This window comes from Salmo salar, chromosome 20 (genome assembly GCF_965601325.2).
Source record: "Salmo salar chromosome 20, fSalSal1, whole genome shotgun sequence".
Lineage (NCBI taxonomy): Eukaryota > Metazoa > Chordata > Actinopteri > Salmoniformes > Salmonidae > Salmo > Salmo salar.
In genome coordinates, this window is record NC_138310.1 from 52,109,423 (window position 1) to 52,135,779 (window position 26,357).

The 26,357-nt window shown below is 45.5% G+C and overlaps 1 protein-coding gene across 1 annotated transcript; it reads left to right on the plus strand.

Annotated features, from left to right (window-relative positions):
• The first annotated feature begins 97 nt into the window (after positions 1-97).
• On the plus strand, positions 98-25,541 carry LOC106580782 (leucine-rich repeat-containing protein 75A). The gene is made up of 4 exons (XM_045703595.2): positions 98-2,660; positions 9,728-9,865; positions 15,301-15,413; positions 23,737-25,541. The coding sequence occupies exons 1-4, from the start codon at positions 2,406-2,408 to the stop codon at positions 24,575-24,577; spliced, it is 1,347 nt and encodes a 448-aa protein (XP_045559551.1). The 5' UTR covers positions 98-2,405; the 3' UTR covers positions 24,578-25,541.
• Positions 25,542-26,357: the final 816 nt, after the last annotated feature.

Genomic DNA, 26,357 nt, shown 5'->3' on the forward strand with positions numbered 1-26,357 from the left:
GTTTGTTTTTGCCCTAGTCGGATTCAATGGATCATCAAGCTTTGAGAATTTGAATCAGCCGTGTAGTGTGAAGGCAAAAACCAAAATGTGCACTCCTTGGACCGAGTTTGGGAAAGGATGGTCTATCCTTGCAGGAGAGTGGGGCATTTTGGCTGATGCTGCAGCTGAGAAATGGATCTGTGCGCACTCAGCATAAAAGGACACCCCCTCCCCCTCCTGGTCTTGCTGGTCATCTAGAAGCCTCATAACTGAAAGAACCAGTTCCATGGTAACCACAGGCAATCACTCAGATTTGAGTTTTTGAAGCCATCATGAGCCGACAAATGAATTTAATAGTTTCTAATGCATTTGAGTAGGGCCCCTAGCTCAGCTGACATAGCATATACTGTTGCTATAAGTGTAGTTCCTTCCGAGGGAAGGTTAGAGTATACAAATGGTAAATATAAGATTATGCTGAACAGTTATGATCAAAGGGCACACTGCTAGACCAAAACCCATACAAACATGCCCCCATCTTTCCTGTTGTATCTGAGCTGTGATTTGGTCTTGCGCATCTTGAAATCATATGATTTGTGAGGTCCTTTTTTATTATTGAACATGAAATGTTATTTGATGGCGTACTGAATATAATTTTGACTCCCATTTCAAATCTATCAGCTGCAGGGATTTCTATTCATTTTAAATCTGAGAAATAGGCTACTTACATATTTAGAGAAATTACTATACTATTCTATAGTTTCATACTACACTATAATTCTATAAAACAATACTATGGCCCTAAAATAAATATGTAATTCCACGCAGCCAACACCAGAGGTCAATATAACGCAATACAATGATTTGCACTTCATGGAAACAGACCGAAGCTGCAAATTTGTCATTTGAAAGTCTGCAATTACGAGAGTAAAAGTCTCTGAAGTCGTCTTTGCAATGTGCTTAATGTACAAGCCAAGGTCATAATGTTGTTTAAGTATTTCCATGTTATTCATTATTATAGGTTATTGTAGGCACTAGAGTACCTCTACATTAGCCCACCCCATCCCCAGACACCGTTCAGAAGAAAAGGAAAAGATATGGATGTTGGCCTAGCTATAGCTGCAATATCCTCTTGGCAGGACGTCTTTGTAGTGGGGAGCAGCCTGCCCAACCCATCCCTCAGTGCCAGGACTTGAGAGAAGCGCTCACACGCACTGTACTCACGGCGCCTGCTCTGGTCCGCTCCTTCGACAGTGCGCAGCCTATAATTCAGTCCAGACAAGAGACACCCTCGACCAGGTCCCGGACTCTACCCTAGACTACTGCCGAGGCCGTTCTAACAGGACATGCCTCGAAGAACGAATCATAGAATATAGGACCAACGAATCCGATTTCTTGCAAAGGAAAAGGTTGACATAACGTGAATTATTTGGAGAGGCAGAGGTGTATAAACAAACGGAGCAGATAAAGATGCCCTGTCTTCATCGCCACCACCACATTCGTTTAGCTTCCTTTTCATTTTCTGCACAGACGCAGGATACGTGGAATTATTGATTAAAAGGGAAGAGGATTCCAATGTGGACGGGAGGAGAGGAGACACTCGTGACACTGACAATCACATCAATTTAGGAGCGGCCCTTCAGAGGATAGCCGTTTATATGTGAAGGACAGAAATTAAGTCGTCTCCAGGATAGCACTGTGAGCGAGTGCATCCGATCGGAGTTTCCTGGCGATCTGCGGGACTGCTGCTCCACGTATTTGCGGCCATGCTGCGGGAAGCATCCTCCGAGCTCTTCCCGACTTGAGGGGCTTTTACCAGCCGATTGTTATAACAGTGAATTCGTTAAAATTATTTCGTGGTCTAGAAGACGGCTTTTCCCGAGGCTTTTTTGCAGTATTTGTTTCGTCGTTTGCTAAAGGACTCTGCGCAGTGAGAGCTGATCATATTTCACATAGCTCTGACATTTGTATCCTAACAAAATTCTGTGGAAAACATTTAATTATTTATAGACAATGTTCCGTGAATTGCAGAACAAAAGTTTTGGGTTGTGTGTCCCGGGTTGAATAGTGTAGGCCTATGGGGTTAAGTGTTTCTCTGTTTGTGTTTATAGTAAGGCACGTGTCGCAGCCAATTCGCTCAAGCTTATTATGTGAGTTAAACATTGTATTAAAATCGGAATTAATGTGTTGGATGTTGTTTCCCCTACTGGTATTGCACTCTAACAGCTGGACAGTGTACCATTCACGAGGGGACAGGTGTGTTGTCCAAAGAGTCAGGTGGGGAAGGAACCCAGAGGTCCTATCCACTTTAAGCCCTTTATGGGGGGGGTTAATGTTTAGTGCAAAAACAAATATTTTTATGCAAGTCAGCCTTGCATGACTGCCTGGGGGAGCAAGTCATTTCTTACAGCAGATTCTAACATCCAAACATGGGCACCAAACAGACCAAAGGTGTTGGGGGCCAAGAGGCTGGGCCCAGCCCACAGCACGGGTGGAAACGAACCCCTACCAAGGAGAGGGGTGACATCTTCACCTCCTTCATGTTGAGGTCAGGGGACCGGCTGAGTCGTGGAGGGACCCCTCCGCCCTACCAGCGCCGGATAGGCATGATCCAGGAGATGATGCTGATGGCCAAGCAAGGCAAACAGGACAAGGCCACAGAGATGCTGCAGACACTCCGGCAGGTGTGTGTGTGTGTGTTTATATGTAAGTGTGTGTGCGCACGTGTGTTTATGGTATGTCCTTGACTGTGTGCCTGTGTGTGTTCCTGTGTGTGTGTGTGTGTGTGTGTGTGTGTTTGTATGTGGGTGCGGTGTGTGCGCCTGTGTGTTTATGCACCTTTGGGCTCGTGTGTTCATGTGTGTGTATTTCCCTGTGTGTGTATTTGCCTGTGTGTGTGTGCATGCACGTGTGTGTTTCATCTACTATAACCCCAAATCCCATGTCAATTCACTGCAAATCCTAGTCTGAGTCTAGCTTACATCAACTCTGATAAAGTCCTTCACTAGGCCAGGGATACACAGATGGGAGGTGAGCTACAGAGGACAGAGGAGGGCAGACAGATGGACTGATACAGGTAGAGAGGTGTGATCGTTAGAAAGCTGGATGTGCTTTCTCTCAGTTAAGTCGTGATTAGCTCTACCACGGACACGCTGACACCGTGTGCACACCTCACTTTAAGGGACGTGCATAACTAGAGGGACTGTCTGTCTGAGTGAGGCGAGGACGTGGATACTAAGGAAGACCAACTCAAACTACACCTCCATTCTATGTCACACCAGGGTCGTGTTCACTAGACACGAAAGAAACGGGGAGGTGCTACCTGAACTTGGCCAATATGAAACGGTCGTTTTCCGTTGAACAATGTTATGAAATGTTTTGCTTCGGTTGTGCCCTGATGAATATGACCCAGCATTGGAATACAGTCAAATGACCTAAGGTTATTAGGTCAACTTAGATGACAGTCATTTACACCAACAGCTATCAACAGTATCTGCTCTTGTAGTGATACCATAACAAGCCGATGAGATGCATCCTGCAACTCTCCCGTGTGCCTCCAGCCCCGCACCTCCTTTGCCCCTCTGTCAATGGTTTTTGTGAGGAGCATAACTCATCCTGGGCTGTGTCATGTTGCTGAAACAGATGCCCAGAGGCTCGGCTCGCCTTCGCTGCTGATGCAATTAGAGGAGTGGCACACTTTATGGCCCCACTGTGATGCCATTCAGCCAGGCTCGATCGGCCTGTGGGAGGATGGAGAGAGAGAGAGGAAAGTAGAGGTAGGAAAGTAGGGAGAGAGAGAGAGAGGAGGAAAGGAGGGAGAGAGGAGGAAAGGAGGGAGAGAGGAGGAAAGGAGGGAGAGAGGAGGGAGAAAGGGGGGAGAGAGAGTATGAAATGAGGGAGTGGAGAAAATCAAATCCAAGTTTATTTGTCACGTGTGCCGAATACAACAGGTGTAGACCTAACAATGAAATGCTTACTTAACCAATAGTGCGAAAAAAAGGTATTAGGTGAACAATGGGTAAGTAAAGAAATAAAAACAACAGTGAAAAATAACAGTAGCGAGGCTACATACAGACACTGGTTAGTCAGGCTGATTGAGGTAGTATGTACATGCAGATATGGTTAAAGTGACTATGCAAATATGATGAACAGAGAGTAGCGTAAAAAGAGGGGTTGGTGAGTGGTGGGTGGCGGGACACAATGCAGATAGCACGGTTAGCCAATGTGCGGGAGCACTGGTTGGTCGGGCAATTTGAGGTAGTATGCACATGAATTTATAGTTAAAGTGACTATGCATATATGATAAACAGAGAGTAGCAGCAGCGTAAAAAGAGGGGAGGGGGGGCACACAATGCAGATAGTCCGGGTAGCCATTTGATTACCTGTTCAATAGTCTTATGGCTTGGGGGTAAAAACTGTTGAGTAGCCTTTTTGTCCTAGACTTGGCACTCCGGTACCGCTTGCCATGCGGTAGTAGAGAGAACAGTCTGTGACTGGGGTGGCTGGGGTCGTTGACAATTTCTAGGGCCTTCCTCTGACACCGCCTGGTGTAGAGGTCCTGGATGACAGGCATCTTTGCCCCAGTGATGTACTGGGCCGTACGCACTACCCTCTGTAGTGCCTTGCGGTCGGAGGCTGAGCAATTGCCGTACCAGGCAGTGATGCAACCAGTCAGGATGCTCTCGATGTTGCAGCTGTAGAACCTTTTGAGAATATCAGGACCCATGCCAAATCTTTTTAGTTTTCTGAGGGGGAATAGGCTATGTCGAGTGCACAAAAAATGTGGGAAAAGTAGTGGAAAGGAGAGAGAGAGAGAGAGAGAGAGGGGAGGAAAGGACAGAGAAAGAGTAGGAAAGGAGGGAGAGGGCAGGAAAGAGGGAGGGAGTGGCGGTAAGTAGGGAGAGTGGAGGAAAAGAGGGAGAGGGAGAATTTGGAAGAAGAGCTTCTCCTACTAAGGTGCTTTTACCTCATAACATTTATCTCCAGACATAGTTAAGAAAGAGAACTTCACTATGCATCCAACTTCGCGATGTGGTTAAGGCCCAGACCTTTTACACTTTATATTGAATATCGGACAGGATTTCATCGATTGGTTCACTCCTTTTGTTGATATCACCCTCAAGGGCAATTGATTTTCATTACTTCAAACACTAGGTATAATTTGACACGATCAAATTAGTCTCACGTAGCTGTCATATTGTTGCCTTCCCTGTAAACATTTCGAGCTTTGCCAAAATAGAAGCCTGGAAATAGAGGCTATGTACCAATCAGCCCATGTGTTATCCTATCTCAGAAGATGGAGGTTCCAGGTTGAAGGCACCAGCTGTGTAAATGTAAGGCTTTAGGGTTAACCTGTGGATCAAACTGGTGAGGTCAGACAATCCACACCCATTAAGCATTTTTGGTGCGCTCATTGATCGTTTCCCCCGCGTACAAATATCTCAGCATCTGGATTGACAAAAAGCTTTCTTTCAAAAAGCATGTTTATGAGTTAGAAATTAAAATAGGCTACTTCTTTAGGAACAGGTCTTGTCTTTCATTAAATATCAGAAAACAACTGATTCAGTCAACATTCATTCTGGTTATTGACTGTGGTGATGTCATCTATATGACTTTGGCGATATTGCCTATATGAATGCATCTGCCGCTCTTTTGAAGCCATTGAATGCAGTTTATCATAGCGCATTGCGCTTTATTACGGGCAATAGGTTCAGTACACATCATTTCATTATGTATCAGAATGTGTGCTCCTTGAAGTCTCGTAGATCGATGCATGGCGCTCTTTTTGCCTCTTGAATAAACTTCCACCATACCTTACCTCATTGTTAACCTTCAGACGTTTAAATGACCAGACACGGACTCCCTTCATCTCCACCGAGTTAATCTGCTTTGAGTTTTTTTTACGCCTTATGTGGAATGATCCCCAGAATTCCTTGAAGTTGGTGCAATTCAGGCAGATGTTAGAGGGACAATGTGTTTGTTTCAATCTTAACAATGTGCTTGTTTCATATGATTGTGTTTTGCTTTGCGTGTTTTGTGTTTGCTTTCTATGTAATTGTGTATATAGATATGTATAGTGTAATTGATGTTTGTTGATGTGTTCATGCAGGGCTCCTCTGTGAAAGACACTGTGGTCTCAGCATGAGAACTTCACTATGCTTCAATAAAAATAAAAAAATCCCTGCTGGTTGTTGTTCAGAGATCAGAGCCTCTGTTTACAAAGCGTCTCATAGTAGCAATGCTGATTTAGGATCAGTTTTGTATTGTCGACCAGACTGAATTAGATTATAAGGACGGGAAACCTGATCCTAGATCAGCACACTTACTCAGACACTTTGTAAATATAGGTCCAGGCTGAGATGAAGCCATGGAGGGACACACAGTGTATTATCATGTCATTATCAATCTTCTAGCTCTGGCTCTGCACTCGTAGAAAAAAGTGTTCCAAAACGCCTGTCTCCATAGGAGAACCCTTTTTAGTTCCAGGTAGGACTCTTTAGGGTGAAAAGGGTTCTACCTGGAACCAAAAAGGGTTCTCCTATGGGGACAGCCGAAAAAGCCTTTTAGGTACTAGATAGCACCTTTTTTTATAAGGGTGTGGCCCTCAGTTTCAAAATACACCAGCTACACTTACATGATAATGCCCTATCACTTTTATACAACGGGTTACCAACATATTCAAATCATGATTGGCATATTTTCATAAAAAAAACATATTTTGATAAATGTATTCATACTATTTCATCCTTCCACAAGATATAGTCCCGAAACAAATCTAGGGTTGCTACCCAAGCCAGCTGGTCGTTTGTCTATCGGTTCGGTTGCCACAGACGCGACCCAGTAGTTTAATCTAAATGTTCTTATCCCTTGCTCGCTAGCTAGCCATCTACAGTTAACTTACTGTCATGTCAAACAGTGTAGCCAGAATAACAGCGAAGTATCTGCATTTGCGTTTGTTTAAGCTGTTTTCTAGTGACATTTATTTGGATACATCCATAACAATGAGCTGATGATGCGCGATTTCGCCTGGCTTAGAAAATGCGCTCTCTCGTCAGGGCACTTGTTCAGAGGAGCTAGCCAACAACACAGCTAACACAATCACTTCAAACTGATGCTGGAAAGACTGCGAAGTAGCTGCGTTTCATTTAGTTTGACCTGTTTTCTATTGACATTCCTTTGTATATATCCATTAAAATGGATATTAGGTCAACTTAGATGACAGATGGTCATTTACAACAACATGAGAAAAGCTGCCTGCCTGTCTCGTCATGACTCCCGACACGTTCATTACTATGGGACAGCTAGAGATAACATTTTAATATTGAAACAACGTTGCAAACGTCGGAGAGACAGACAGCAAGGTTTATACAAATCTCTGCAGTTGAAAACCAAATGCTAATCTAAAAGAAATGGGAGATAATTTCTAGATGCTTTTTATAGGTCCCGTGTGGCTCAGTTGGTAGAGCATAGTGTTTCCAACGCCAGGGTTGTGGGTTCGATTCCCACGGGTGACCAGTATGGGAAAAATATGTATGAAATGTATGCATTCACTACTGTAAGTCGCTCTTATCCAGAGCGTCTGCTAAAATGTAAATGTAAAAATGTTATAGTGGCGATAAAGTTTATAAATTGTATGGCTGGGCTAATGAGACAGTGGATTGCGTAGTGAGATGGAACAGAGTAAATAGGCATTTCAACATCATAGCTTGGAATAGACACTGGCTGGAATACGGTTTTATCCAATCAGCATCCAGGATTAGACCCACCCGTTGTGTAATATAGTATAATCACCATGCCCTCAGTCCACACAGCAACAGGTTGATTAGAAACTAAACTGTTGATTCTGATGCTGTTACTGTTTGTCTTTCCAGTTAATTTGGGGGTAGAAGACCGAAAGAGAGAGAGAGATGTAGAGAGAGGGAGACTTAGATAGGGAGAGAAAAAAGAGAGTGCCTGTTCTTCAAAAAAGATGGAGAGACTGAGAAGCATCTCAGTTCACTGGCAACCAGGTGCACCCCGTTGTTGCCCGGATACCATGGAATTTCCCATTAAATTGGAATTGATTAATGAAGGGGCAGCTCTGTTAACACCTAATGTACCGGGAAAAACTCTTCATTTCTATTTCTCCTCCTCAGTCCGTTTGCAGGGTTTTTACAGGGAGTCCACTGCTTTGATGATGAATGTGGCTAATATTGATGTGGGAGGAATACTCTAATGAAAGACAATTTATTGTCCTCACTTCCCCCACTAACCCTCCCTCTCACGCCACCACCACCGCCACCACCTTGCAGTTCGAATAAATTTGCGGCTTTAGTTGTCATAGCCATTAATTTTTAATACCGGACTATTGACATAAGAAAAATGCATGGCCTTTTCTTTACTAGAGGGAATTGCTGCTCAAATGTCCTTTTTCTTTCCGTCCTTTCTCTCTCTCCACCTCAAAGTCTCATTCTGCCTTTGCCGTGTTGTTTTTACATTGGCTAGAGCAACAGACTGCCCCCATCGACCCACTTCCACCCCTCTCCCCTCACCAATTTGTGGCCAATCTGTAACTGCAGGTACCTAAACCTGCTGTGCTGTGCCGAAGATAACACCCAGAGATGGCAGATGCATTTCCATTTAGGGGTTATCTATTTGCATAGCTGCTTGATTTCTTATCGCTTCGCTCGGCGGGCACTGGGAGAATTGCCTCCCTCATGTCCTGTGACTCATCCAGCTGTCATGGATGCATACACACGCACACACCCCCTCAAATGGCCGCACGCCACACAGTTCTAACGTTACTCATGATGCTAGGGTAAAAAGCAAAGAAAGCAAAAAAAGACTCAGTGTTGTGTATGTATTGAAACTGCTGTGATCCACCTGTTGATATTCCTGGAAGTGAAGCACATGTGTAGTAGCGACTTGAGTTGTCTCTTCTGAAGTGGTTGGTCTCTCACAGAGGACAATGCAGGTGAGGGGTGTTCGTGACCTGTGTCAAGGCTCTGATTCTCATTCAGACACACAGCACAATGGGGAGCTGAGAGAGAGAGAGAGAGAGAACGTTTGCAGACCCAGTAGCTAACCTCAGAATAGCTGCAAAGACAAAAAAAACAATCCATAGTCTGCCATGGATTGAGCTTCAGATAAATACACTATTTCCCCACAGGTTTCTACGTTAGGGAGTGTAAGCAAATCCAAGGTCTTTGCATGAATTGACAAAGACTTCCCGTGCCTGAAGGAAAAGTCGTGTTCATTTTGACGGTCGGGCTGCTGACATGCGGAAAGGACTCTCCCTTTCCTGGTGCTGAAGTCTACTATCTGTTAGTGTTTGAGTCAATGCTACTGGACCAGCAGGTTTCAGTGTTAAGTTTGCTTTACCACTGGTGCATTTGTGAGTGTTTGCACTTTTGCTAATCCCACCTCCGAGTGCAAGTCAATAAGGATGTGTGCTAGTTTCCTGTATGTCAGTCAGTCACATAAACTAATGTAATATTGATATATCGGGTCAGAGGTGAATTCTGTGTATTTTGTAGGGCCCAGAGGTTGTCTTGACAACGTGGTATAACCCAGAAAAACCCAGGGCCTTGAGTTATTGGCGAGTTAAAGTTTTTCCTGGGCTGGTCACACGGTTCATGAAAACCGCTGGCTCTAATCATGTAACACGGTTCTACATCTCTCTCTCTCTCTCTCTCTCTCTGTCTCTCTCTGTCTCTGTCTCTCTCTCTCTCTCTGTCTCTCTCTCTCTCTCTCTCTCTCTCTGTCTCTGTAGGACTTGGGGATGGAGTCCACATCTCTGGATGACGTGCTGTACCGTTACGCCAGCTTCAGGAACCTGGTGGACCCCATCACCCACGACCTCGTCATCAGCCTGGCCAGATACATCCAGTGCCCCCCCAAGACAGGCCCGGTAGGACACCGAACACTCCATGCACACACCACACACACACACACACACACACACACACACACACACACACACACACACACACACACACACAAAATACGTGTACAGGTGGCTGCTATTTGTGGTTGTTGGATGGGATGAGTTAAATGTAAAGTGCATTGAGGCCTAGTAAAAAAATGCATTTAAACGCAATTTGTTATTAATCCATTATAACATGCTCCTCACAGATACGCACCCCCATCACAACATTACCTCTCAGACGTATTTCATTCAGCGTGCTAGCGCAATGAGGCCATCTCTTTTCCTCCTGTCTTTGGGCCGGAAATTAGGTTATAGATGTGCTCTGAGTGTGTTTGTGTATGTAATGGTGAGTGGATTTGTGTGTACCTCGGTGTGTGTGAGAGAGAGAGAGCAACAGAGAGATACCACCCAAGCATCAATTTGAGCCAGGGGAGTGGAGGGAAGGACATTAATGACTATCAGAACTCTGGGTTGAGGTCATTCTCTCTACAGTACAGTGTATTGATGATCGGCTGGTGGGATGCTGTAGTTGAAATGGAAATGCACTCACATTAATGCCCATAGGGATGTGAGGAAGGTCATGCTCTCTTTCTCATCCACCAGTTCCTCAGCGAGTCTTCCACTCATTAACAACCCAAGTCCGAGAATTCATTAGATTTGGCTTAAGACCCCTCATGGCATGAATAAAATCTCTGCATTTTTAGAAAAACATCATCATGCCCAGAAGGATTAAAATGACCTACTCTCATAAGGATTTCTATCTGTTTTAGTTAAATAGATGTACAATTAGATTGAGATAGTTAGGATGGATAAAGGATTAGACCTTTTGATTACACCCATGCCTAATCCTTTGCTTTTTCTAACAGGCGTGATTCTGTCTTGCTCACCGAGTGAGATGATGAAAAGTGTTAGCGGTGGGTAGATGGATGTGGCGACTAGGAAAGAGACTGAGATTCTCTAGTCATTATGGAAGGAGAGACGCATGTCTTGCAGGGAGAGGGATAGCAAGAGACGGAGGGGAGAGACGGAGGGGAGAGACGGAGGGGAGAGACGGAGGGGAGAGACGGACGGCAGGGGGAACGACAGACAGACAGACCAGCAGTGCCTTGTTCTCCTATATGAGTCACACTCTGAAAATACTGGCAGCCTCAGTGCTGCTGCTCTCAATGGAGCGAGTCCAGCACATTATTACCACACACACACACACACACACACACACACACACACACACACCACACAGACACAGACAGTAAACATCTATATTTGTGTAGTAACCAGTAGTTTAATTTTTTTTAATAGTACTACTGATATTGATTACTGCATTGTTGGGAATGCATTTGCAAGAAAGGTATTTCACTGTACTTGTTCACGTGACAATACAACTTTAAACTTAAAACTTATAGGGAATGTCTCTGAAAGACCGATTCAGCCCACATTCCTCCTGTTACTTCTGTTACTTCTGTTACTTTTTTCCTGTGAGGGAACTGCTTGTGCGCAGTGTTTCACACAGTTAGGCTTTGTGGTAACCCGAAAGGATGAGCGACAGAAGGATGTTATTGATAACACCATGACAACGCATAACACCATGGGTAAACTACTAGTCCACCTGCGTCACGGAGAGACTATTTTGTTTCTGGGTGCTGATGAGAGAAACAGATTTATGTGTTGATGTCGTGGAGAGGGAGAGAGAGGAAAAGCAAGCGAGCACGGAAGGCAGGAAAAAGGAGAGGGAGTAGGTGAGAAGGAGGGAGGGAGGGAGAGAGTGTCTTAGTGTACACGGTAAAAATAGGTCTCAAAACACCATGATTGTGTAGTGAAACCATGAAATGTAGTGCAGGTTAGCTGAGATCTGGTGTTTGGAGTGTGTTTGAATGTAATCCCAATATAAGTGTTTCCTTACACAAAAATAGTTTTTAAACAGAAATGTAGTACTCTGAAACGCCCAAAGTGGCTCTTCAACCTCAATATTGGTGTTTTTAAGGAAGTGTTGTGAACACACTTTTTGGGGTTTCAGTGCGTGTAAAAGGCAGCATCAAAACACCAAAACGTTGTTTTTCATACAATCAATGGTTTACAAATTCAAATGGTTTATATCCTAAATATTGATTGATTGATAAGGGCCTATGGAGAATATTCTTTTTAACTTTATTATTTTATGATTTATTTTGACAGATTAGAATCAGGAGGGGCAGTACGATGGTACTTTTAGTTTACGTTTTACCCACTCAACCACACAGCCACATTGTAAGAAATTATTCTGGGGTGAATTGAATTTATTTATTTTTTAAAAATCTAAACCAACATATATTTAATAAAAATGATTGCAAGCCGTGCAGGGCCCTTGGACTGGTGTTAACGCAGCTGACTTAGACAGGTCACCCCTCTCCCCACTGAAGACCAGGGTTCAATTCCCTGGCACCATCCAACGCTCCCCGTCCAACCTGACAGAGCTTGAGAGGATCTGCAGAGAAGAATGGGAGAAACTCCCCAAATACAATATGCCAAGCTTGTAGCGTCATACCCAAGAAGACTCGAGGCTGTAATCGCTGCCAATACTGCTTCAACAAAGTACTGAGTAAAGGGTCTGAATACTTATGTAAATGTCATATTTCAGTTTAACAATTTTAATACATTTACCAAAAATTCTAAAAAACTGTTTTTGCTTTGTCATTATGGGGTATTGTGTGTAGATGGATGAGGGGAAAAAACAATTCAATCAATTTTAGAATAAGTCTGTAACGTAACAAAATGTGGAAAAAGGGAAGGGGTCTGAATACTTTCAGAATGCAGTGTGTGTGTGTGTGTGTGTGTGTGTGTATACATACATACATACATAGTGTATTCAGACTCTTTGAGCCCTTAGCTCTGCTCTACCCGTGACGACACACAGCCAGCCATATCACGCTGACCGTACTGCACTTCCTTTGAGCTAGTTTTGATTGGGTCTTAGGAGAGGAGACAGCGGGGAGTTGGTAGCTATTGAATTCATTGTCCTTGTCGTGTTTGTTGTAAAGGTCAGGAAGCCAAATAGAACAGCACTTGAGAGAGGTTTACAGTACAGATTGCATCTCAAGGTATGTGTGTGTGTGATGTTTCCTTTTGATACAGTACTGTACAGTTGATAGATAACTAGACTATTGAAGGAAAACCAGAGCCCCATATATATGTAAATAGATGGCTCCGAGTAAAAGTATAACTGCCTACCCTGCTACCAGAACAGGATCTTTCCACAGTACAGTGTAATCCTGTACACGTGTCTGTCTGGCTGTCTGAGACAGAGTCTGCTGGTTGTTGTAGACATATGTAGGCCTGTGGACACAGCATGGAGAGGAATCCCTCAGTAGCCCAGCATATGCTGCTAGTCTGCTGCCTGTATCAGAACAGTGGAGAGGGGACACATCCCAAATGGCACCCTATTCCCTACATAGTGCACTACGTTTGACCAGAGCCTTATGGTAGTGCACTGTGTAGGGAATAGGTTGCCATTTGGGACGCAGAGAGTTAGCTCCAGTGCAGAGTATTGATGGTCACTAACAGACTGGTCGATACCACCCCGCCCACCTCCATGTTCCTGTTCCCCCTACTCCCACAAACTACTGTTCAGACAGAGAGAGGCTTTTAATTCCACACTTTCCACACCATGAACAGGTTTATTACACCGCCAAATTAATATAGATTCATACTTGGAACGGCTAATAACGAATTACTGTAAATATCTCATATTTTATTCAAATGTTTAACAATATTGTTACAGCTAGCACTGGTGTGACCACATCTGCTCAAAGGAAATTGCAGTTAAATAAGCATCTTTTTTAAAGAAAAGAGCTATAAAATCCTGTATGTTGCTGTGTTATTGGCATCCACACACACAATCCACAAGATACGTGTTTGGCGGTACACATGCAGGTTTTATGTTATAGTAACCATGCAGGTTTTATGTTATAGTAACCATGCAGGTTTTATGTTATAGTAACCATGCAGGTTTTATCTTATAGTAACCATGCAGGTTTTATGTTATAGTAACCATGCAGGTTTTATGTTATAGTAACCATGCAGGTTTTATGTTATAGTAACCATGCAGGTTTTATGTTATAGTAACCATGCAGGTTTTATGTTATAGTAACCATGCAGGTTTTATGTTATAGTAACCATGCAGGTTTTATGTTATAGTAACCATGCAGGTTTTATGTTATAGAAACCATGCAGGTTTTATGTTATAGTAACCATGCAGGTTTTATGTTATAGTAACCATGCAGGTTTTATGTTATAGTAATGCAGGTTTTATGTTATAGTAACCATGCAGGTTTTATGTTATAGTAACCATGCAGGTTTTATGTTATAGTAACCATGCAGGTTTTATGTTATAGTAACCATGCCAGTAGGGCGCGCTGAATGAGTGGAGGAGAAAGTGGAGACATCAGTATCGATAATGTAATATGTCTTACCTCCAGAGGACACAGCCAGGGATCTGGGAACAACACACACACACACACACACACACACACACACTGGGAACAGCAGAGCAGACCATTGAACCGCTTACCAGTCTGAACCGGAGACTATTAATTATCTCTCTCCCTGAATAACAAACCCAAGTGGCCTGATATAATGGCTTCTATTTCATTTCTAGTGATCTTACCACCAAGAGCACCAACTGGCCTTCTGGGGACGATGATCCAGGTGTAGAATAGCAGATTAACCAATAGGGCGTCGATATGGTGTCACAGACAATAATGTACTGTATTAATATCTTTCCAGACCTGTGCCACCCTTCACTTTTTTCTTCTGACGGCCATGGTAAGAGCATTCCGTGTTCTCCGTAAATGTCTTTTCTGAGCCGCTGTTTGATATGTCACTATATACAGTATGTTAGTGGGGTGTGTTTACTGGTGTTGTCGTTGTGAAAACCTGCCGTCAATACTTAGTGTTTCTGAAGATTGAAACAGGTGCATAGAGGACCACAGTGTAGCACCTTGACTCACAATATGAATTTATGTTAGCCAATGTTAACCTACTCTGTCTGTTTTAATATGGAAGTGCATTCCCTCCCCAGCAAGGAGTGGGAGAGGGAGAGAGAGTGTTTAGTTCAGTCCCTCAGCTCCTCTCCTGTCACCACAGACGAAGGAAGATGTGTTTGTTTGCTACGACTCATCTCCGCTGGTCCCCTGTCAGCCAATGTTAACCTACTCTGTCTGTTTTTCTCTCTTTCCCTTTTTCTCTCTCTCTCTCTCTCTCTCTCTCTCTCTCTCTCTCTCTCTCTCTCTGTCTCTCTCTGTCTCTCTCTGTCTCTCTCTGTCTCTCTCTGTCTCTCTCTGTCTCTCTCTGTCTCTCTCTGTCTCTGTCTCTCTGTCTCTGTCTCTCTCTCTCTCTCTCTCTCTCTCTCTCTCTCTCTCTCTCTCTCTCTCTCTCTCTGTCAGGGGGAGGATTCTCTGGGTGCCATGGAGAAGGTATGTCGCCAGCTGACCTATCACCTGAGCCCACACTCACAGTGGAGACGGCAGGGCATACTGAAGAGGAAGCCGCTGGCATGGTGAGGAGACGGGGGACACGTTGTGTGTGCGGGGGGGGTCAATAGAGCTAGAGAGAAAGTTTGGTCAAAGGCAGCATACACACACAGAAGAAGCTATGATCATTGTACGGAAGTTTCTCAAATCTGTGTCTCATTTCCTAATGTAATTCTGGATCAGTGGACTGGCTGGCGCACTCTTTTGCCTACATGCAAAAACGGCAAACTTGCACGGGGCAGGCCTATTTTCCGTTAGTGAATGGGATTACTTTGTGCAAATAAAAGGCTTGACGTGGCATCTTGGGCCGAAAGATCAGACTGAATCATCGTTTCTCCTAGCATCCTCTCTGATTTCCCAGTTCCTCCCTCATTGGTCGATGCGGAGGAAGTCACGAAAATGCCACGTCATCTGGTGTGTGTCTAGCCTAGTCCAGTCTAACTCAACTAAAACAAGACATCCTATTTGTGTGTGTGTGTGTGTGCCTTTACTTTTGCGTGCATGTGTATCCGACTGTGTGACTGTGTGTGTTTCTATATAAATATAATCTAGAACAATTCTGTGTATCAATAAAATTCAATCAAATGTATTTCTAAAGTTGTTTTTTTTACATCAGCCGATGTCACAAAGTGCTATACAGAAACCCGCAGACCTTATCTCATCTTTTCATTCATCATCTATTCCCAGCAGCCTTCACTCTGCCCCTAGCTCTAACTGCTCTAACCGTGACTACATTGATGAACGGGAGTAATATTTACTCAGCTAAGTGAGTCAGTGAATGACAGCTCCTACAGATGGGTTTGTGTGCTGCACGCTCCCCATCAGTGCTGCAGATCTTCCAGCTCTCAGGGCTGTGCACTATACAGTGCAGCTGCTGCGCCGCATGCAACTGGTGAAGTAGTGTCTGTGTGGGTTTGTGAGTTGTTGCATGCATGCTGGCGTGCTTCTGTGTGTGTGTGTGTGTGTGTGTGTGTGTGTTCTGGTGTAACAACTTCCAAAGTGTGTTATGGTGGAACTGTTTCCATATAGTATGTAATGGGTCCTTTGATCCTGGCGGTGGTTATTACAAGGAGCCCAGCGGTGATGTGTTTATATCCTCAGAGCTCTAGCTTGAGCCTGTTCCCGCAGGGCCACACACACATACACACACACTGGGGAGCAGAGGGATTAACAGCCCACATGTTCCCCAGCTCTCTGTCTCCAGTCTTTCTTATCATTACAGCTCTGAGCTCTCCCATCACCTGCTATTGTTCCACGGTGTAATCACCATAGAAATAGGATTCCTAGAAGGGACAATACTACGCCTACGCGGTAGCCCACAGAGCAGGGTTCTAATCACATTAGCTCTGTACACGGCTCTGGCCATAGAAATATAATTATATTTAAACATCTCTGACAGTCCAGTGCGATTACCATATAATTAAAATGATGACTGTTCTGGTAATTATACTTCTATGGTAATCACACTGGACTTTGCGAGCCACGTACAGTGCTAATGTGATCAACACCCTGTTTCTGTGACCTACCTCGTGGGCGTCCTCCCTCAGAACGGTGTCTGTGTGTCTGTCTTTCAGGAGAGATGTGTTCTATTTGTCAGTGTTGCTGTTTGTCAGATCGAGTCTGATGTCGTTCGTTATGGAATGGGTACACAGCTGTGCTGCGCAGACAACTAAGGCCAGTTCAGTGTCACCCATCAGTATGTCATTTGAGAAGGTTATTGGGACACGGTTTGCTAGTTATGAAAACTCCGTCTTGTCACGTAGTCTGAAGTAAGTGCCTGGGTTCTATTGTAGAGGAACACTGTGCATGTTAATGCCTGCCGGGTCCTCCTTGACGCCACCATTCCATCGGTAATTACAGAGGTAGCTAGAGGAAACCTCTTCAATATCTCCATCTCACTGACTAACACTCACAGACATGGAGTGCTCTGCATATAATCAGACCTTTTCTCAAATACTATTTCAAATCTTTCAAATACTTTAACTGTTTGCTTTAGTCTGCCTAGAGTGACAGGGGGTGGGCTTTTGGGACTAATGGGACTATTCCATTGGCTCTACTGTGCAAGGAAAACTCAGAGCGAGCCTAGCTAAAGTATTTGAAATGATTGCAAATAGTATTTGAACCCAGGTCTGCATATAATGTGTTCTGTGGATCACTTTAGCTTTATCTCCGTGAATCTTGTCTCCGTGCCTCTGTCTCTGTGGTGGAGTCGTCAGGGCCCTTAATGCCTTTTTCCATGGGTTTCATTAGCTGCTAGCTAATTAGCATGGGAGACAGGAGCCCTGGAGGAGAGGGCTCATCTCCTCCTCCTCCTCTGCTGTCTCATACACTCTGCCTCAGCTCTGGATTGGTCATGACCCCAGCACGCACCGCACACACGCAAGGACACACACGTGTGGATGGACACACACATATGGCCATATGCATGTATAGACATGAACACACACGCAAGCACCGTACACATAAACACACACACGCACACACACACACTCCTGCTGCTTCCAGGGGAAACTGCTCGACTGAGTTGTGCCAGCCCCCAAACTCCATTTCCAGTTCAAGTGCGTCTTGATTAAAAAGTACTGGGACACCTAATGAGTGAACTTTCCCTAGTTAGATACTGAACCGCAGGCTTGATGAATGTTGAGGATGGTTTTGTAGTTGGGCAGTGGCTGACTCCGCCTTAAACACGGAATTAGAATTTGTCCTGGAATGGATTAGGATTGTCAAGGTATGAAATGTTGAAAGACGACTATAATTTATAGAAACAAGTTGTGCGTGTACGTGTACGTTACCAACCTTAAAATGATTAAATTAAGGTCCTGTGAGGCTCCGTTGGTAGAGCATGGCGCTTGCAACACCAAGTTTGTGGGTTTGATTCCCACAGGGGACCAGTACGCAAAAGTACAAAATGTATGCATTCACTACTGTAAGTCGCTCTGGATAAGAGCGCCTGCTAAATAACTATAATGTCCTTAAGAAAAGATGATAAAAATATATACTAGCTGTTGTCTGATAACGTACTTTAGAATTTAAAGGCTTTATGCAGTCTTTGCATTGGAGTGAGGATCTACTGTACAGCCAACTAAAGGAACAGCGCTGGTCCCTGCAGCAAGACTGTGTGAACTGACAGTGATGACCGCTGGAAGCCGAGAGAGAACAGATGCTTGGTGGCCACCAAGTAAACAACTGTCAAATTAGAACTAGCGCATGTGTGTGTTTGCGCGCGTGTTTGCGCGTGTGTGGCCTACACGTCAGGCCTACACAAAACGATGAGTGGCGGCTGTAATGATCTGAGAAGTATGTGGTGACAGAGATAATGAAGTGAATGGAGCAGTAATGGGAGCCAACCGTAGCTCTGCCCGTCTCCCATAGAGACAGATGACCAGGACAAGGTGACACACACACACCCACACACACACACACACACAAACACACACACAAACAGGGGAAAAGTGACATCTTTGCCGTCAATTTACTAGCTGACACCTAATACCACACTCATTATATTGCAATGGCACTGCTCTCACTAGGGTTGCGTTATGTCACTGAACAATGGTGTCACCAAGGGTCAGAGATTTGTATGAAGCTCACTTGACAGGGATTTTATAGTGGATCTGCAGAGTGGAGTCACCATACCAGGGATCATCAACTAGATTTTTCTTTCTTGAGCAGATTGATGGTTAGGGGACTGGAACATAATTACAAGTAATTTGTTTACTGCAAATTGACAGCAAGAAGCCCAACAGATATAACATTTGACTAAAACATAATCATTTCAAACCTTGCATACAATCACATGCTGTATCTCTCTATTATGCCTGGGAATACTTTGGAACAGATTTCCAAAATTAAAATAACTTGAAACAGATTTGCTGGTGTTTTTACAGACGTTTATGTCTTATATTTATTTTCTTAGGGGGTGGGGGGCTCAGAAATGTTGGGGGGGGCAAATAAAATCACCTACGGGCCACCATTTTGGGAACCTTGCACAATACTAATCAATAACAACCTGGACTGGCCTGACACCAGGAGCTTTCAGTGTGTCTAAGTCTCAGACGGCTCTTTCACTCTCGCTCCTCATTCGTTAGTCCTTGTTCACTGCCTTTCTCCCTCAATCTATTCTCTTCTCATTTGACCGGTATGCACAATGCGAGCAAAAAGACGGGGTCACATTATAATGGTTATGATATGCAAAAGAGTTTGCACCATTAATATTCATTCTCTCAATTTGTATGTCTCTCTCTCTCTCTCAATCTTCTCCCTTCTGACATAAACTGCTTGGCACTATGTCCTTATTTATCCCATTTCCTCTTCAGACCAGCTAACATTGCTCGTCTGCTCCTCTCATTTGCATGTGTGCTATCAGTATCAGATCTATCTTTTACACACCTAAGACTCTGGATAGGCTGGGAGCGTTAGACCTATGCTTTCATATCTAATATGTCATCTGTGCTCACTGGATTTGCGAAGGAGAGATATGCTGTAGATGGGGGACATGATAGCAAAAGCAACCTTTTATTCAGATATTGTTGATCATGTGAGGCACGGTCCCCAACCGTTCAGTAACCGATGTGTAAAATGATATATTGCTCTCGCTCTGGATGACATTTGACTATAACGCCCCCGTAACATTGTGAAAGATTGTTTTAACATTGAACTGATTTCAGAGACCATTCAGTTATGACTGAGACTTCTACTGCGACACATACTTCACTTGAGCGAAGCAAGATTAGAGAGAGGGCAAGGCGGATGAATTGATTGACGAGATGAAACCTATTGTCTATCCTTGAGGGGAAACGGTGAAACAAGCTTCCTTTTCAGAGGATCTTCTTCCTTCCGGGCACTCAACAGTGTCTCATTGCACTGACTTGTGGCTGAATTCACAAATGGACTTGTGTGGAATATGGTGCAAGCTCCCGTCAGCCATTCACGCACCAATCCAATGCTTTTAAATGCACGTAGGGGATTGAACAAGTGGACACTTCTGGAGAAGGGTACGAGAATCGGAATGCATAAATAAAGTCAACTTGCTCTCCTTACCTCTTTCACAGTGAGCACATAGAGGAAGAGGGGAGAGTCTGCTCTCTCTCACCTCTCTCACAGGAAAGAGGAGGCGAGAAAATAATTGCTACTGTCATCCACTGTGTGTACACCTGCTGTGTTGGTGATAATTGATGAGAGAAAGAAAGAAAGAGAGAGGGGGGAGAAAATGGAATAGAATATAATATAATAGAAGAAGAGAAGAAGAGGTGAGAGGGAGGAATAGATCCAGTACAGGGATAGAAGGAAAATATATCAGGGACATCAGTGATTAGATGAGAGGTGACTAGGAGGTGAGAAGGTTAAGGCCTCTATCAGAAAAGGGATGGCCAGGGCAAACAACCTTGTTGAACCTCAAGTGTGCTTGTCTGTTTATATATGTAATCATTTTGGATGTCGTTCATTAAATACAGGGAAAACTGAAAGCATGTTCACTTCTAAATTCTTTAGAAGCTTTCACTTTGTCTCCAGTTTCATTGCAAGGAAACAGTTTAATACAACTGTTTTGATTTACTCTGTTATTATCATTAACACACATGGATGTGATATCATGTATTTGTTATTGGGGTTGAATGTTTTTTACATTAGGAACTCAGTGAATGTAAAACGTTGGTGGAGCGGGGTGCTTGCAACACCAGGGTTGTGGGTTTGATTCCCACAGTGGACCAGTATGAAAATGTATGCGATTATTACTGTAAGTCGCTCTGGATGTTTTTTTTTTTATCATGTAAAGTCTAATTCTTGTGGCCTCATGGACATTACACAGGTATTGTTTAGGTTTAATTTCTTGTGGAATATTTGTATGCAGGGCCTTGGCTTGATATTTGTCTCACCCGCATCGATGGTATTGCATGATGATGACCTCACAGCCAAGTCACTGGTGTCCCCCTTAAATAGCCTCTGTTCCAACACAGCTAGCTTTCTGCATGCTAATGACAGCTAGCAGTTAGCATGCTAATCATAACACTCAGTAGAAGATGAAAACTTATAGTACTGTCGTTCTTTTGCACACCCCACACATCCGTTTAACATAAAACTGCCTATCAAATGGGTGTAACTTAGCTTTAATGTATGTTAGTCAATCTACTCTAGATCGGTCCCCATGTGGTATGTAGTATCTATGCCCCTAAGGTCCTGACTCCTGTGTCTGAGAGAGACAGGACTCGGGCTCAGCGTTTGTCTAGTCTAAAGCGTGGGATTCTGGTTGGAAGCCAATCTGAAAGTGTGGGATTGATGTCCTGTATGACGTTTCCTCTGTTTTTGTTTAGGTTCTGCTCTGCTTTTTAGATTTGTTTGTTAAAACTATCAGGGGAGAAGTCACAGGGGGAATCCTGAGAGGGAGCCAGGGATTCATCATGAGGTCATAACCCAGGGACCATTGACTTCGACCCATAGACCAAGAATTACTAGAGCGGATATTTAAGTCAACATTCCGTGTTGGGTGGGCCGTCAGCCATGTGACTGTACTATCAAATGTACACCGTCTGAAGGATTTTCCCGTTCTAGTAATTCCATTTGTTTGCTTTGACCCAATTCCCATAAAAAGTCATTAGCTAGAGAGAACTTTTTTTTAAAGTAGTTAATATTAATAACAAAACAAAATCTGGAATGATTTAGCAGCATATGTGGGACTGCACCATGTCTCAATGTTGTTGACGGATTAGAGCAGAGTGCTTGACCCATATAATTATAATGGACATTCACGTTCATGTCAACGTTCTGTGATAAGTCTCCTTCTAGTAATTCTATGCCTGGACCAACTAATAAATGAGTCTCTGCTTTGGCTCACATCCTGGCACTACACAGCTATTGGGAGGGAGATTTACTATTGTTATGGTACATTTTGGGGGGTGTTCTTGAGTAATAATTGGGGTCCGGACCTCATTGTGCCTCAAATGCATTGCGTTGTTTTCATTTGTACCTGGAAGGCGTTCAAGTCTGATCTCACTTTTCCTTTTATTGGGATAAAATGCAGAGCAGGCCTTCATTCAGTTCAGTTCATTCACTGCCAAGCACTAGACTCCTGCTGTGCTTCTTTTCAGCATGTGTTGTGAATGCGTGTCTAACATTTTCACTTTGGAACATTTGTTTGTCTTCTACCCCCTGAGGTCTGGATTATCCGGACGTGCTTCTTTCTTTGTATCTATCCCCACTTTCTTTCTAGTTCTCCTTTTATTCTGTGGTCATTGTTAGGTTTAGAGTGTTTGTTTACACATCCTACACACCAAACTACACAGATACTGTTCTGAGCAAACAACATTACCTCATTTCCAATCAGCGTTTTACTGCTTGTTGTAAAGTAAGTAGCCTTGGGAAACCCATAACAGCTCATAGGAGTGGGAGCCTATTTCCTGTTTCTATAGCATGAGGCAGCTTGATGTACAAGTACACCCCCCTGGGCAGTGCGCTAGTCTATCGCAGGGCCTTACCCTCAATCTGTCTCTGGGCATCGAACTTTCAACCTTTCAATCTCAGGGCAAACACTCTAACCACAAGGCTGCTGAGTTGTTTACTGTGTTTTGACTGACGGCAAAAAGACCATTGTGTATCTCCTCTGAAGTCATCCGAACTCACATCGCTGGAATCATTATGTTATTATGACTCATAATGACCAAATTGAAAGACACTCCACACCTGGGTGTCACCCACAGTATTAAGACACAAGCTTATGCCAAAACGCGTGAACACTTTAGCTCTGACACGTAGACCCACTTGTTTGGTTCGATGAGGTCCACAGAGAATCTCCCTGTTCACTCTCATCGCATTTGTTTGTGTGGATCATATGGACAGATTTGCAAACGGAAACGCAACACAGACTGGCAGACTGCTAATTATGTAGAAACTAAAACATCTCTCTCTGTCACTCTCCCCAACTCTCCTCTAATTATCTCTGTGCAAACCTTTCCATGTAAGCGGGTGAACCCATTTCTCACCTCTCTGCCCCTCAGCACATGAAGTGTCAGGAAATGGTGACAACAACAGTATTACAGATAGTAATGTAATTGGTCTACCTACCTGTCGCTATGCCTGGGGCTCCTGCTGTCTGTCATCGCTGTCCTTGTCTCATCACAGGCTCTTATAATGGGGTAGTTGTGTAATACCCTTCTGTCAGGGGGATGTTTCTCATTGAAAGCTCAATGCATCACCCTTATAGTTTTATTGACTATATGATATATGGACCTTTGCCATGTTTCATGCTAGGGAAAAATACAATTTGCATACATATTTTGGATTGGAGATATACAGATTTACCTACAATTTGGTTAACGCACGCATCCTGACATGTAACTGATTACGTCTCCCCCCCAGTCTTAAGGTGATGCTGTCGACCCCTCCCCCTAACGGGGCGCTGGACCTGTCGGGCATCCCCCTGACGGTGCGTGACATGGAGCGCCTGTGTGCCTACCTGCAGCGCCACGCGCCCATCATCTGCAGCCTGGAGCTGGGCTTCACCGAGCTCACCGACGATGCCTTCCTCCTTCTCCTGCCCACGCTAGCCGCCCTGCCCCGCCTGGAGACCCTGGCCCTCAACGGCAACCGGCTGACCCGTGCCGTCCTCAAGGAGCTGACGGACAGCCTGAAGGATCCGGCGAGCTTCCCCAGTGTCACGTGGATCGACCTGGGCAACAACGTGGACATCTTCTCCCTGCCCAAGCCCTTCCTGGTGAGTCTGAGGAAGCGCTGCCCCAAGCAGGGCAACCTGCCCACCATCCTGGAGTTTGGTGAGAGCCAGGCCAGCGAGCCCGAGGGGAGGGTGGGGGATGACGATGACAGGGATGACACCAACAGGACAGTGAGCATGGATGAACTGAGGTCGGAGATGGAGGGGGAGATGGACGGAGAGACGGAGATTGAGGAGATGATGGAAGAGTTGCTGGACTTTGACCTGGAGGTGCAGGGGAAGGAGGACGAGATAGAGGACAGCATGTGGACAATGGGGGAGCAGAGGAGGGAGGGAAAGAGGAGGGAGGAGACACGGGGACAGGGAATTAGGAAGATGGTGGAGAGGGCAGAGCTAGAGGAGGAAGACACACGGAGTGAGTCCTCCCACTTGTCGTGCTCCAGCCAGTCGCAGCATTCCTCTGGAGTGGTTGAGCTGATGGAGGATGAAGGAGAGGAGGGGACTGATCACTTAGACCACCTAACCTGAGCAAGAACCCCAGTCCACTCTGCTTGTAACTTCCCTTCCCACATTTTGTCTAGAAGGAGAAGAGAGCAGTACCAGCAAACAGTGAACGTTGTTATAACGTTAGATAACGTTATTGGAATGCATAGGTAACCGGAACTTGTTTTCTGGGTTGGACATCTGGGGCAGGGACTCTGTCATCTCAACCTACTGGAATGGATCCGGAATAACCAACTGATCTGGGTGGACTGTTTGTCCATAGATGTACAGTTTAGGGAGATGACAATCCAGGTTGAAAGAGGAGGACGTTTGTGATAACTCTTATTGTTGTTTCATTATGAATTAGGATTATAATCCTCTGTAGTAAAGAGTAATAGATATATTATATATCAAATGTAGAAAACATATACATTTTCTAATGTACATGTGAGTATGTCAAAGCTGGCATGTATGAGATGTTTCATTCAGGTTTTACTCCCTGCTCATCCTGTCCTATAGATGGATGAATGCCTATGTGCCTGTCACTTGTTCCCCCCTTGGTGGAGAGACTGTGTATGACGGACGGACGGACGGGTAGGTAGACGGACGGACGGACGGGTAGGTGGACGGACGGACGGACAGGCGGACGGGTGGACGGACGGACGGGTAGGCGGACGGACGGACGGACAGGTAGGCGGGCGGACGGACGGACAGGTAGGCGGGCGGACGGACGGACAGGTAGGCGGGCGGACGGACGGACAGGTAGGCGGGCGGACGGACGGACGGACGGGTAGGCGGGCGGACGGACGGACGGACGGGTAGGCGGGCGGACGGACGGACGGACGGGTAGGCGGGCGGACGGACGGACGGGTAGGCGGGCGGACGGACGGACGGGTAGGCGGACGGACGGACGGACGGGTAGGCGGACGGACGGACGGACGGACGGACGGGTTGGCAGGCGGACGGACGGACGGACGGACGGGTTGGCAGGCGGACGGACGGACGGGTAGGCAGGCGGACGGACGGACGGACGGACGGGTTGGCAGGCGGACGGACGGACGGACGGACGGGTTGGCAGGCGGACGGACGGACGGGTAGGCAGGCGGACGGACGGACGGACGGACGGGTAGGCGGGCGGACGGACGGACGGACGGGTAGGCGGACGGACGGGTAGGCGGACGGACGGACGGACGGGTCGGCAGACGGACGGACGGAAGGACGGACGGGTAGGCGGGTAGGCGGACGGACGGACGGGCGGGCGGACGGACGGACGGGTAGGTAGGTAGGTAGGTAGGTGGACGGACGGGTAGGTAGGTAGGTGGACGGACGGGTAGCTGGACGGACGGGTAGCTGGACGGACGGGTAGCTGGACGGACGGGTAGGTGGACGGACGGGTAGGTAGGTAGAGACAGACGGACGGGTAGGTAGGTAGAGACAGACGGACGGACGGGTAGGTAGGTAGAGACAGACGGACGGGTAGGTAGGTAGGTAGAGACAGACGGACGGGTAGGTAGGTAGAGACAGACGGACGGGTAGGTTGGTAGCGACAGACGGACGGGTAGGTAGGTAGCGACAGACGGACGGGTAGGTAGGTAGCGACAGACGGACGGGTAGGTAGGTAGCGACAGACGGACGGGTAGGTAGGTAGCGACAGACGGACGGGTAGGTAGGTAGAGACAGACGGACGGGTAGGTAGGTAGAGACAGACGGACGGGTAGGTAGGTAGAGACAGACGGACGGGTAGGTAGGTAGAGACAGACGGACGGGGAGGTAGGTAGAGACAGACGGACGGGGAGGTAGGTAGAGACAGACGGACGGGGAGGTA